The sequence below is a fragment of the Scyliorhinus torazame genome, chromosome 11 (genome assembly GCF_047496885.1).
Source record: "Scyliorhinus torazame isolate Kashiwa2021f chromosome 11, sScyTor2.1, whole genome shotgun sequence".
Lineage (NCBI taxonomy): Eukaryota > Metazoa > Chordata > Chondrichthyes > Carcharhiniformes > Scyliorhinidae > Scyliorhinus > Scyliorhinus torazame.
This window is the reverse complement of record NC_092717.1, coordinates 31,402,338-31,417,038: the sequence shown is the minus strand read 5'-3', so window position 1 is coordinate 31,417,038 and position 14,701 is coordinate 31,402,338. Positions and strand designations below refer to the sequence as shown.

Genomic DNA, 14,701 nt, shown 5'->3' with positions numbered 1-14,701 from the left:
GCATTATTATGAGTTGATTTTTCCTTTGCATTTTTGTGCTTTTACTCTTTGCTCTGCAGATGTGGACACTGCTGAGAGAGGTTGTACTTGCTGCCAAGCTCAGCTATCCTGATGTACCGATGTTGGGCCACCTCCCTGTATGCAGCATAGTCCTTGCACTCCTTGTACTCTCTTCCATAGAATCCCTACATTGCAGAAAGAGGCCATTCGGCACATCAAGTCTGCACAGACCCACTGAAAGAGAACCCTACCTAGGCCCACTCCCCCGTCCTATCCCCGTAACCCCACCTAACCTGCACATCTTTTGGACACTAAGGGGCAATTTTAGCATGGCCAATCCACCTAACCTGCACAGCTTTGGACTGCGGGAGGAAACGGGAGCATCCAGAGCAAACCCACGCAGACATGGGGAGAAAGCGTAAATTCCACACAGGCAGTCACCCAAGGCCGGAATAGAACCCGGGTCCCTGGCGGTTTGAGGCACCAGTGCTTGTGCCAATGATGCTGATTGATTGAGAAATTCCAGACTATTGATCGACCCAATGATAAAGAACGGCCAAATATAGCCAAACCAGCATGGCGTGAGAAATGAGGAGGAACTTGGAGGTTACTGATGTTTGTTCAAAGATGGAGGCCACAGAGAGGTGGGCATTGTTGAAGAAAAGTATCGGTGGAGATTAATTAGACCATAAAAAGAGTTTGGACAAAAGCAGTGTGCTTCATTTCTGAAGGGACAAAAATGAAAAGCAGAGAAGCTAGGTTAAGCTTGTTTAAACTACATTTGGAATACTGCGAATAGTTTTGGTCTTCATTGAAACAGGACATAAAGGGATGGAGAAATTGCAAAGAAGATTTATTAGCATGATACCAGAATTGCGAGACCATGGGCTCGATTCTCCGTCAGCGGGATCATCCACTTCGCCGGCAGCAGACCCGCGCCCGCAGGTGCTCACAATGGGAAACCCCATTGGCCGGCTGGCGGGACGGATGATCCCACCGCCGGAGTGGGTGCACCACACCAGAAAACGGGTGCTGCAGGACAGAGAATCCCATCCCATACCTATTAGGAAAGTTTGAAGTGTCCACATTTGCCTGCAGTATCTGTTCTGCCTGTAGGTGGCAGCAGAATTGATGTTGCTGTGTAGCTCTTCGAACTGCATTCTCCTGAATGCAAAGCTGATTGTTTAAGGGAACGGGTCCAGTCAACCATTGTGAAGACGTTCTCTGAAATCTGGGCACTTTTTACAAAAATATCAAATTTTTGATAAAAATTGGAAATTTTCACCTGATGAGTCAGCTTTTTGCATTTCGCCGGCATCCGCTGTGGAACCTCTAACAGAACTACCCTGAATATTTACTGATGTCAAGTAATTCCCTCATATGGTCACTGATTTTCTTCCATTATTTCCACAGCATGCATATCATTTGAACATGCTGGCTTGCTCATTGTTACTAATGTGCATCTCCAACAGATGACCCTCTATCCCAACAGAGCAGCTTGCTCCACGACTGAATTTGCATCTGAGAAGCGACTCAGAGAAAATCTTGAGCATCTGGAATATTTCCCGCAATCTCTCTCTTTCCACTGGAAATCCAAGGATTGGCATAAATTCAGTGATGTCAGAGTGGTCAGATTCTCATCTCCTCAATTCCCATAACTCTGCACATCTTCCACGTAGCTAAACATCCAGTCAGGCAGGATTGCACCCACTCCCCCCTAGCCCACTCCCCCTCCTTCTCCCCACCTCCTGAGTGCCATAAGATTGCCCAATGAGCACTTCAGCAGCCGATAAAGGCTCACCTGGTGAGGTGGTGGGAGCAGGTATGAAAGCAGCATTTAGGGGGCATTAAAAAAAATATACTAATAGGGTGGGAATGGGAGGATGACGGGCTCCGTAAGTGCATATGGTTTTAGTTTAGGCAGGTACCGTGGTCAGCGCAGGCTTGAAGGGCCAAAGGGCCTGTTCCTGTACTGTCTTGTTCATTGTTCTTAATTGAATGGAGGTCGGCATCCCTTTAAATATCACCAAATCACCCTGTTTGAAACTATTCCTGCCATGGTTATCTGGGCAAACCTAAGAATGAACCAACTTGGTGCTGCTGCACAATAATATCTCAAGAAGGTCATTAAACAGGCATAAGTGCCCAGATATTAGGAGATGGAAAGGCTTCATGCCTAGCCAAAATTGCACTGGTACCCCGGATCCAGGTGTCACATTTCCATTTTGACGGATGCTATTTTCATTAAGTTTGTGGGAAAAGGGATGGAGTGTGATTCACAGATATGGTGAACTCAAACCTAGACAGGGCATTTAAACTCAGTTCTGAGTTCAAACTCTGTTGAGAGTAGGCTTGGATATGTCTAAAAAGGGGACACAGGTCTGCAGAACTGTCAAGCTATTTAAATCAGCTGTCCTTTAAATTTTGAAAAGAATCTGTGACCCTCATCAATGTGGAAAATTTCAATGGTCATTTGTTGACACCTGCCTAAGAGATATCATGACAGTATTTTTACTGCTTGACTGCTTCCATAACCTATCATTATCACAGTGGGGGGTCCACTATGTTCACAGTTTGATTGAATTGAATTGAATTGAGTGTGATTTATTGTCCCGTGTTCCAAGGTACAGTGAAAAGTATTATTCTGCGTACAGCCCAAACAGATCATTCCATACATGAAAAAACATAGGACATGCATAAATTGATAGCTCCAAGTCGTTAAACATGGATTAGCTGTCTTTGATGTGGGGCTATGATTATATCTGTTTGTGTTTATAAGGGACTAAGTATTTAATGGGTTTAAATATATTTTATGGGCATTTATCAATTTGAGTACTTTGTTTATAAATATAGTAAAGTCTTTAATTGATACTTAGGACTATATTTTATTTCATCTCAGCAGGGCTCCTGAGGTATGCCCATGTGGGATATTGAGGGCAAAGGATGGTGGGTGGGGGCATGAGTTGGCACTAAGTTGTCATAGGGGCAGTAAGAGGCCATAGGAATGGGTAAAGTTGGCATGGAGGATATGAGGGGTCGGGAGCGGATGGGCAGGGCATGAGGTGGCACTAATTGGGTATGACACATTGTTTCTGGGGTTGGCTGGCTCTACGTCAGTACATATCCATCCCCCCAGAGCAAATATCTGGCAGTTTGGGGCAATTTCTCCCGAATCGGGTTCACGGAGTGGGGAAATTACCTGACTCTGCACACCAGACTTTGGAGCAAAATTCCAAATTAAGTTCTTTATTTAAATACTGTAATTCAGCCCCCACTCCTGTCAGGTGGCAAGTCAAAAACACCTAAAAGTTGCCTGATATGATATATTATCAGATAGTGACCACTACATAGCAAAATAATACATTTTTAGGTTTTTCTAAACAAGAACACATTCAAACAGATCATAGAATCCCTATAATGCAGAAGGAGGCCATTTGGCCCAAATAATCTGCTCCGAAAGAGCTAGGCCCACTCCCCCACCCTATCCCCGTAATCCCACCTAACCTTTTGGACACTAAGGAGAAATCTTAGCATGGCCAATCCACCTGACCTGCACAGATTTGGACCGTGAGAGGAAACCGGATCACCCGGAGGAAACCCACGCAGACACGGGGAGGACGTACATACTCCACACAGACAGTCACCCGAAGCCAGAATTGAACCCGGGTCGCTGGTGCCATGAGGCAGCAGTGCTAACCACTGTGCTACCGTGCTGTCACAGATCTTATGGATCTGCGTCAGAGTAAATTCCCCTTAAAGAAAATCAATCTCCCATGGCATTGCTCACTTCAAGAAGGATGGTGAGAAGTGCGTGTCACCTCATATCGCCAGTTTGTGATGTGTAAAACGAGGGAATAGCTTCCTGACACTGGGCTGAAATCTCCTTAGTCAAATCACCCCTTAACCAGTGTTTCCTGGACTATAACGTTCGTGTGAACCTTCCGCATAATCTCACCCTTCGCATCCTGGTGAATCTGCACTGCATGACTGCTATTTTTTTATAGACGCAGCATCCAGAAATGTACACAACTGTAGGAAAACCTCCGCCCCTTAATAATCTAGGGCTCTACTTATAAAGGTTAACATCCCATTAATCTTTTTGATTTTTATTTTGTACTTGACTACATCAATCTCTTGGACCGCCACTGTTCCTGGCTTTTCATCATTTAAAAAAAAAATTCTGGCCCACAATGAATGACCTCACACTTACCAGCACTGAAATTCATCTGCCACAGTTTTGCCCACTCACTTAATCTATCAATGTCTTTACAATTTCATGCTTCTGTCTACACTTCCTACTATGCCATCAATCATTGTGTCAGCAGCAAACTTGAATGTATGGTTCTCCATTGTGTTATCCAATTCAATAATACATATAGTAAATAGTGAGCCCCGGTATGCAAGGGGAATACTAGTCGCTTCGTTCTCATTATGCCTACTCTCTTTCTCCCACTAGGTAGTCAATCTCCTGACCAGGTCCATAATTTGTTCTCAGATTTAATTTTAACCAACAGCTTCTAAGAGGGAACTTAATCGAATAGCTACTGGAAATCTTTGTGCTCGAAGTTGTTCGTGCCTGTTGCCATTATTACCGTCAGATTTACAACAACTTGGGACTGCCCAGGTGGAAACCTGATAAATTGTAAAAGTTAAGGACTGATGGCATCATGCGGATGCTGAAGCAACCTTAACTGTTAGACGTGGCAATGATACTCTGTGCCTAGCCTGGTGGCAGGCTTCATTGTGGCCAGAACAGATCAATGCAAGTTTCATGTTTTATTTCTTTTTTGAATGCTTAATTATGGGCCGCAGAACCCCACGAGGTAATCTTGGGCTCGACAGCCCTGGGCTTCCTGCTCCTTCCCCAGGAATTTGCAGATGACACAAAGATTGGCCGAGTGGTGGACATGTAGATGGATTGGTGGAGCGGGCGATAAAGTGGTAGATGGAATTTAACACCAGAGAAGTGTGTGGTCATGCATTTAGAGAGGTCAAAAAGTCATAAGGAGTACACAATAATAATAATAATTGCTTATTGTCACAAGTAGGCTTCAAATGAAGTTACTGTGAAAAGCCCCTAGTCGTCACAGTCCGGCGCCTGTTCGGGGAGGCCGGTACGGGAACTGAACCTGCGCTGCTGGCATTGTTCTGCTTTACAAGTCAGCAGCCCACTGTGCTAAACCAGCTGCAACAAATGGGAATATACCAAGAGAGGTAGATAAAGTGAGAGATCTTGGCGTACAGGTACACAGGTCCCTTCAGGCAGCAGTTCATGGAGACAAAATTGGAAAGAACGCACATGGAATGCTCTCCTTCATTGGCAGAGGAGGAGAATATAAATGTAAGGATATAATGTTGGAATTGTATAAATCACTGGGTGAGGTCACAACTGATGTATTGTGTGCTGCTCTGGTCACCACATTGCAGGAAGGAAGTAATTGCTCTGGAGAGAGTGCAGAGGAGGTTTACAAGAACGTTGCCAGGGCTAGAAAAGTGTAGCTACGAGGAGAGATTGGATAGGTTGGGGTTATTTTCTTTGGAACAACGAAGGCTGAGGGGTGCCTTAATCGAGGTGTACAAAATTATGAGGGGAAGTGATAGAGCGGACAGAATAAAATAGTTTCCCTTGGTGGAGAATTCTAGAACCAGGGGACATAGATTCAAGATAAGTGGCAGAAGGTGTAGGGGGGACATAACTTTTTTATGCAAAAGGTAGTGGGAGTCTGGAATTCGCTGCCTGAGTTGGTGGTGGAGGCAAAGACCCTCAACTCTTTTAAAAAGTACCTGGATCTGCACCTGAAGTGTTGTAAGCTACATGGCTATGACCGGGTGCAGGATGGTGTGATTAGAAAGGGCACCTGGGGGCCTCAGGCTGGCATGGACGAGTTAGGCCGAATGGCCTCCTTCTGTGCTGTAACTTTTCTGGTTCTATGGTTCTAACCCCTTCCCTGAACACATTTCTCACGCCCATAACCGTTCCCTCAGATCCTCAGCAGTGGCCTTGTGAGGTCCAGAATCCTGCTCCTACTCGGAGTGCTTCCCAATTTCAATCATTCAAGCGACAATTGGAGATAAAGATCCTTTGTCACTTGCTTTATTCCATATATGTTGCATTGATGCCGGAGTTAAAAGAAGAACTATTGCCAATGTTGCTCTTTTTATTATATTGTGCACAGCCTCTTAATTTGAATGTACTGTACTCTTACTTGTATTGTGCAGTCGCATTAAAGGGGACAACTTATGTTCAGCGTGTGGGTACCTACTGGGTTGCTGCACAGTGCAGTTTACAGGGAACAGTGGTTATTACCTTCTCTTATCTCAACTTTCGGCTTTCAAAACCAAAATCTCACTATTAAAGAGATGTTAAAAAGTCTGTGTCATAGGATTATGGTGACACTATTTCAAAGGCGTCATTATCTTGCAGTTAAAAATGTCAGGCAGTGCAGATAGATGGGTAGGTTTTGTGATGATGGCCTATTGAAAAGCAAACACCTTCAGGATATAGGGTTTAATGGGGCTGTGTCAACTACAAGGAAATCAATGTGAAGAAGGTGATGTGTGGCAATTAAAATTTCCAATTATATTTGGACCCTTCTAATATTTCAATTTGAACTGTTAGTGTATCAAAGTTAGGTAGAGAAAGTTAGGACAAACACATTCAAGGAATGGGTCATATCAGAGTAAATCAGGCGATTTTTAGAGGATGTTGCGCATCACTAATCAGGGGCTGTTAAGGCCTGCTTCAGGCTTCAAATTGAGTCAATTCTTTCCTCCTTCTCTTTGCATTTTATTTATTTTCATATTCTAATATGTAAGACCTTGATATTTTGGGGGAATGAGGAAATGATGAAGACTGCTGGAGAACGTGTGGAGGTCAGGACATAATATAACTGCAATGCCTCATTATCATATCTTTTTCTTTCAATTTCCTCTTGGTTGCTGGCTAAATTGATCGCACAGTGAGATTCAAACCTGTTAATGCAATGTTCTGCCTCTCGAAGGAGGATCCACTCCCTGGTCCATACTGAGCTAGGTGACCTGCAACACTGTGATAGTCAGAAAACCACATTTGATCACAGCAGATTCAGATTAGAGAAAGGAAAATTAGATGGGGTTTGCATCCCTGTTGAGTATGCAGTGACTCTGCTGGAGGTTTGCACCTGTGGGTATCCAGTGAGGACATGACTGACTCTGCTTAACTCTAATGCCTTATGTGTTCAAATATCCGACCAACATTCACACATATGAAATGGCCACTTATTCAAGCAGAGAACAACCAATACCTCTCAACTGAATCCCAGCAAGAAATTAATAACCTTTGGTGTAGCGCATTAAAAAACTGATATTAAGAAAAGCCCGTGGGACAGGGATGACTTTTGGGGGTTGGATTTTTCATTGGAAGCACCAGGGCTGAAATCAGGAATTGACCCTCTTTTAGTGGGTGGCGGGACCCAATTTGAAATGGCATCACATGCCCAAGAACTGCTGCCTAATCTGAGAGTTGGCACCTCAGCAAGTTCTGCGACGCCGCAGCTAGCACAGGCCACTGATGATCTTGTAGCTCGAAGATGTGGGTACCTCGATGCTGAGGCTCCCTTGAAGACTGGTGGGTCTTGTTTAGGGTAGCTGGGGCTAGGAAAACTTCAGGAAGCCATTTCTGCCAGGGGGAATCTTCATGAGCCATGGAGCCCCATTAAGGAGAGTCCCCCATCCCCCCGGAAAACCAATGGAGACCACCTTTAATTGGGCCACCAATTGACTAAATTGGCTTTCCAGTGGACAGCTGGCCTGCTGAGATTCCCACCACTGGCTCTATGCCATAGCAGTGGAAAAACATCAGTCTCCCCTCCCAATCTCTCCCCCCACCATGTTGTCAGCTCTCACACCTCCCAGAATTCCTCCAATGGTCCATTAAATGGGAAGTGAATGCAAAATATTATATGTGCCATAAGTCTACTTTTAATGTGACATTTCGGCAACTGATAATTTGTACTTCCAGAAATAGCACAGAAGAGAACATGCAAAGCCACGTAGATATTTATCAAAAGTAAATATCAAACGAGGCAAATGGCTGGTGAGGCTTTGACATGGCGTAGGATTCTGGATGAACACAATGAGTTATCTAAAGTAGTTATTGTTCAATTGATCTGGAAGCATTACATCTTCATCATTGCCAAATCCTAGTAATATTGATGAATAGCTGTTTGATTCTAATGTAATTAAAGCAGGAAAAATGTACTGTCTGGATCAGAGGGGGTGTAAATTCCACTTAAGGAAATAGCTCCTTCAAAGAGCTGGCATAGGCTTGATAGTTCAAATGGTCTTTTTCAGTCTCATATGAATATGTAAAGTCAAGGTATTAATTAAGGTCAATTACTGGTTTTAGCCATAACTGTAGGAATGCTTATGCATAAAAACTGAAATATAATGACAGTCACATTAAAAATTCATCCTTGATCACCCATCATAAATTAATTGTAACTAATGCTCAACTTTATAAGATGGTTGTGTTTTAAACTGTCTCTTCAAATTTAAGATAAAGTGGAATGTCCTGGAATGAGGGATGGTGAAATAATACTAGACTCCTACCAGAAAAGGGCTGATGTGATTTGGTTGTCATGGCCCAGCTGAAACCCATAGAAAATCAAATGCCAATTTTTACACTTGACACAAAAGTCCAGATTTTGGCTCCCAAGGAAGGTACGCAGAGTCGGGTAATGTTCCAGCTCACTGCACCCATCTTGGGACTAATGTTCCAAATGGCAGGATCTTCCTTTTTTAGGATGGGGTGAGACCGGGTGCAAGATGGAGTCAGGCACACCAGCGTCAAATACAGATTGAAGGCAGCCTCAGATACTGACGAGTTTCAAGGCATGCTGGTTAGAAGGTCTGTCCCGGTGTTCTGGAATTTCTTGCCACTTGTATCGTTAGATATTTGGCTCTCTAGTCCTCACCTTTCACACCTCTCCAGCCTGTACCCATTCCCTATCCTTGCCAGCCCATGTCTCTCCGCCCACCCCATGGCCCTTTATAGCCCTCTTCCAACTTGGTGTCATCTCATCCCAACCTATGACGCACACCCACTGCTTTTTGCCCTTATACCCTCTATGCCAACTCACACAGTATCCACCATCGGCAGACCTCTGGAGCCATGCTGAGATGAATGAAAATAAAGTTCTAAGTAACTATTACAGTTTCGTTATTTCATTGATAAAAGCTCATTTGGTGTACTTAAATCCTTGCAACTACATGATAAGAACAAAGAGTTGTATTTATAACTCCACATCAAAGACAACTAATCCTTTAATAACTCCTTGGTGCGGTCAATAAATCCGTGAACATACAGTCTCCAACCTCGCAGTGGAAGCAGTCAAGCAGTAATAATGTTATAATGCCACTTAGAGTTCTGTCAAAAACATTCTATGGAAACTGCAAGAACCATTTCTTTCGACTCACAGACACAAGCAGACTGTTTTGTTTTGAAAATTTAAATAGCTAGCTATTTAAATAACTTGACAGCTTGACAGTTTCACAGACCCTATTTGAAATGTATGAGCATTTACATCTACCCCCCAAAAAACCATATCACACTGCAGGATCAGGCCCTCACTCCAAGGAAACTGGGATCGGTTTGACCTTGGCATTGTGTTCAAATGATGGGCAAAATGATGGGCAACTAGTCTTTCTGGACTCAGACTCTCAGGCTCAAGAGACCAGGAGAGGGAAACCAGAAACTGCTGCTTCTGTGCAAAGCAAAGGAAAAGACTGTTTGGTGTTAGCCACCAAGCAGAATGTTGAGGAGAACTAATGTTATGTTCAAAGGGGCAGCACTTGGTTGATTTAAGGGCTAAGGAATAGTCAGAATAGGCCTTGCTGCTGGAAGTCAGTTCGAGGATACTGAGAAGAATGATGGGACTTTTAAAGGACACTGGAAGACTCACCCTTTTGTAGCAGGGAGAAGGGATCCTGCCAAAAGGCTTGGAGGGGTGTGGGAGTTAATCTACTAGACTATGTATTTACTGAGAAAATAGCGTAATGGGCAAATGAGTCACAAAGTATTTTTGGTTGAGTTAATTAATTAATGGGGAAGTACCTTTTCTGTTATTTGGTACATTAGGCGTCTAGTAAGTAATGTTTAGTCTGTGTTGCTTTTAGTTGGTTGCTGCAGTTAAAGTCTTAATACTTGCAATTGTGTTGTATGAATCTTTCCATCGGTCATTGGGAAATTCATACCTCTTCTTAAAAATTATCAGTCTCTGCGGGGATCATAAAAAAATATATATTTTCATTTGTAAATACATACCTCATCTTCTGCTTGTGCCAGTTCCTTCTTCAGTTCTTCCACTCGCAGTCTTAACTTCTTCACCTCCGCTTCATGTTGTTCAATTCTTCGACTGGAATGCGTGAGTTCTGCCATCTTGTCTTGGTGCTGCTTCTTTAGTTTATTGTGGGCATGTCGAAGGTCAGAAAGTTCCTACGGTTCCAAAATTTTTTTAAAAATCAAGTTATTTTCTGAAGTATATTTAGTTTTGTTTTGCTCATTAAATCCATGCTAAGGTCCATGACCCCAGACACCACTAAGAGAATAATAGAATACAAGGGAAATCAACGAACAATGCTTTAATTTTAAAAAATAAATTTAGAGTACCCAATTTATTTTTTCCAATTTAGGCGCAATTTAGCGTGGCCAATCCACCTACCTGCACATCTTTGGGTTGTGGGGGCGAAACCCACGCAAACACGGGGAGAATGTGCAAACTCCACACGGACAGTGACCCAGAGCCGGGATCGAACCTGGGACCTCGGCGGCCCACTGCGCCACCGTGCTGCCCGAGCAATGCTTTAATAATGTTAAGCTTGAACTTAAAACAAATCTGCTGGTTGTAAAACAAAGTGCTGACTAATGGAAGTAAGTCATTCTATAGCCTTGATGTTCTTGAATGAATTACACTTGTTTTATCCAATGCTCAGTGCCCTGCCTGTTACCATAGTAAAGTAGTTATGATAATGGAAAAGAAACGTAGTCAGTGTTACTTTAATTCCCACACTCATAAATTGTAACATTGGGTTCAATAAATCTGGTTATTTATGTCACCACAAAGTAGAGAGATTGCCATCAAAATTGACTGGCTCACAACAGACTTTCAGGGAGAATAACTTTGTCACTCCTTCCTAATCTGACCTATGTGTGACTTTTAACGCACTCTGAGCTCATCCAGTTAATCACTCAGCAGTCAGATCAATGAGGAATGGACAGTAAATGCCTGCACGTCCCATGTCACAAGAACAAATATTGACAAAATCATGTACCCAAATGGATCATTTTAAGTCACCCTTCTTCCACCACCTTGATCAGGAATCTACCCTTTATCGTTTGATTAGTTCATTTGAGTTTGGTTCAGTTGGTAGCATTGTATCTCTGAGCCTGAATGCTGTGGCTTCATGACTGATTTCAGGAGTTGAGTACATAATCCAGGGCACAATCTAATGCAAATGTTTGTAAGTGTTATTTGTGGCGGGTTTCACTGGGAGTTTCCCGCCAGCTCTTGCCAGCGAGTTCCCCACCGCTATCTAACGACACTTAGTCACTGGGTGCGATCTACCGGCCGCACAGCGCCCGAAAAGCAATGTGTCATGGCGTAACATGGCCGGTAAATGATGGGGGATTCCGCTCCCAGGATCTACCTTGCTCGCTGCGGCTTGCCACGCCTCGCAAGCTCTATAGTGATATTGCGAGACACCACTATGTGAAGCCTGCCCATTGTGGGCAGGATCACTTTTTGGCAAATCTGCATATTAGAGTGAGACAGCTAATCTCACTTTAATATGCAGTTCGCTGAGGTAACCAAGGTGTTGCGGTTTATCCCCTTCGTCTTGGAGACTCGGGCGCCATTCAGCACTGGGCTCCACAAAGCGGGAGGAGATGGTACGGCACTCGTGGGGATCTCCCAGCAGATAGGAGGCACCCAGGTGCATGCCCTCTGTGCAGGATGCTACCCTGGCACTTCCAGCGCCACCTGGGTACCCTGGCATTGCCAGCTGACACCCCGCTCGAACACTGGGATGATCCTGAGCCATAGAGGTTCAGGTCTGCGGTGACCTTGACGGCCACCAGGAGCGGGTATCCTCCTCCTCCACGTGGTGCCAAGTCCACAAGGACATGGCACAGGAGCCGCACCGTACCTTTGTTGAGGCGCAGCATCCTGCGGCATGCGCTATCCGTCATCCATTCGAAGGACCAGCGAAGCCTGAACACATTGGGTCATTGGCGGCTTCCCCCTTTGGGTCCCTCCTGGCCTGATGGGTGGTCGGGTGCTCAGGCTGTGGGGCTGGGCCCTGCACATGTCGACATTGCTGCCACCGCCTTCTCTGGCATCTGGCCACCTGGCCTGCCATCAGCATCACTATAGCAAGTTCCCCAGAGTCCAAAGTGTCGTCCATAGCATTCAATATCTATAAATAATTGGGAGAGTGTGTGGGACTGACAACCAGCAATGTGTTCCATCCCGGGACCCTCCAGTCCCTGAGCCTAACCCTAACCCCCCTTCCAGGATCCCACTTGTCACTCCCTCCCACATCCCAGAGGCTCCTTCTTACCGTCGCTGCACCCCACCACCCTCCCTTCATGGGCATGGCACGAAGGTTTAAAACCTACCTAAGTACGTGCGGTCTGGTCCTGCTCACTGTGGGCGGGATTCTAGTTCCATCGCCTCACAGGTCTTGGGTAGATCCCGAGAGGCATCGTGGCTGCTGGGAAGCCTGTGAGCGGCTTCTCCTGGCATCTACCGGCCAAATTGTGTTCTCGGTTGGGTGCGACGTGGTCTGTAGACCACGCCCTTCGGGTTCCTGAGCTGGATTATCTGGTCGCATTCGCCGACCAGCCGGAGAATCCGAGTTCCCGACCAAATCAGGGGTGGCGCCGTTTCTGCAATGCCCCGCCCCCTCCATAGCATATCAACAGCCTCAGAACATTGCCTGAGGTCCACTCCCCGATGCTCCGCCCCCGGCCGGCCGAGGTCCCGACGGCGTGGGACACGTGTGGTCTCAGCCGTCTGGAACTCGGCGTTGCTAGCTGCGGACTCACTCCGGCGGTGCCACAGTCAGGGGAGGGCCGATCCGCGGGCGGTGGGAGGGGGACTATTTTGCGGGCCGGTTCCGCATGGCGCAGCCATGGACCCGGCAATTTTCCGGGGCGTGTCGGCAGCTAGAGCATGGCGCAGCCATGGACCCGGCAATTTTCCGGGCCTTGTCGGCAGCTAGAGCCGGGTGCTCTACGCTGCCGTCGATGCTAGCCCCCTGCAAAACGGGCATCAGTGGACGTTTTGGGCCAATTGTTCTGACCGTTTCCACGCCGGCGTGGGGACATAGCCCCAGAATCGGAGAATCCAGCTCACTATTTCAGTGCTACACTGAGGAACTCAGCATTGTCAGGGATGCTGGATGTTTTTGGGGAGATATTAGACTAGGCTCTGTTTCACCATTCAGGTGAATGGTAAAGATGTCAGGATACCATTTCGAGTTGAAGAGAGTTCTATTGATGTCCTGGCCAACATTGCTCCCTGAATCAATACTATGAAAAACCAAATTAACTGAAGTACACATTCTCATTTGCCGTTTATAAATTTTTGCTGTGTACAAACTGGATGTCATGTTCACCTGCGTAAAAATAGTGATGGCACGTTTAAGAAAGCACTTTGGGATATCTTAAGGATTTGATTGACTCCTGTATATACACAGGCCCTCTCCTTTCTTTTATACTTAGTGCATTAAGTTAGTCAGATTAAATCTTTAAGAAAGTATTCCCAGGTATAACAAGCAAAGAAATAGGTCAACTTTCTTTCACATCTGCTAGTCTTCAGAAAGCATTTGCTATTTTAAAATGTTGCCCATATTTTTAGAGCGCAGTGCTAAAACAACTTTCTCAAAGGTGTATAATATCCCACAAACTATCCGCAAAGGACAGCTGAACTATATGTGATAGATTAATGTGAGGCATAAGAGACTGGCTGCCATTGTTTATGGGCTACATTGAAGCATGCACAGCTGCACACTATTTTTACATTCGCCTGTTCCATATGATGGAATATGATTGCTTCTGATGAATCTTCTCAAACCAGAGTAATGATAGAAACTGTCGCAGCTTAGTTTGTGTGTGTGCATATAGGGCTGGGGTGGGGCGGGTGCAGGCGCAGGGTGTGGGCTGAAATCAAGGTCAAGACAGATGATCCCGGAAAAGGTATGTGGGCTGCTGGGTGAGGAGCTTGGCTGGGCAGAGGCCTGTTTATGTGCACCATTTAAATAAATAAAAACAGTTGAAAACAAGCCATAGCCTTCCAGCCCTCATCCCCAACACATTTCCTATGCCCCATCCATGTCAGCCTATGCCAACCCATGCTCCTTTGCTCACCTTTGCCCTTACAACCTGCATGCTAACTCCTTAACAGCTTTGACAGTTCTTTCACAGCTGGACATTATGTTGCCAGTTCCTTGACAGCTGGACAATTCCTTGACAGTGGGACAGTTTCTTGACAGCCGGGCAGTTCCTGGGCAATTAATTGTCAACTGGACAATTCCTTGACAGCTGCACAGTTCCTTGACAGCTGCACAGTTTCTTGAAAGCTGGACAATTCCTTGACAGCTGTATAGTTCCAATTGGGCTATGCATGAAAAGCACATAATGATATTTCATTTTAACAATCCC

The 14,701-nt window shown here is 45.2% G+C and overlaps 1 protein-coding gene across 3 annotated transcripts in view; it reads right to left on the bottom strand.

Annotated features, from left to right (window-relative positions):
- Positions 1–14,701, bottom strand: part of LOC140385218 (coiled-coil domain-containing protein 102A-like) — a 711,322-nt gene that overhangs the window by 291,174 nt on the left and 405,447 nt on the right. For all 3 annotated transcript variants that reach the window (XM_072467126.1, XM_072467125.1, XM_072467127.1), the window contains exon 7: positions 10,304–10,474. In XM_072467126.1, the coding sequence (XP_072323227.1) occupies positions 10,304–10,474 (171 nt within the window). The remainder of the gene's footprint in view (positions 1–10,303; positions 10,475–14,701) is intronic.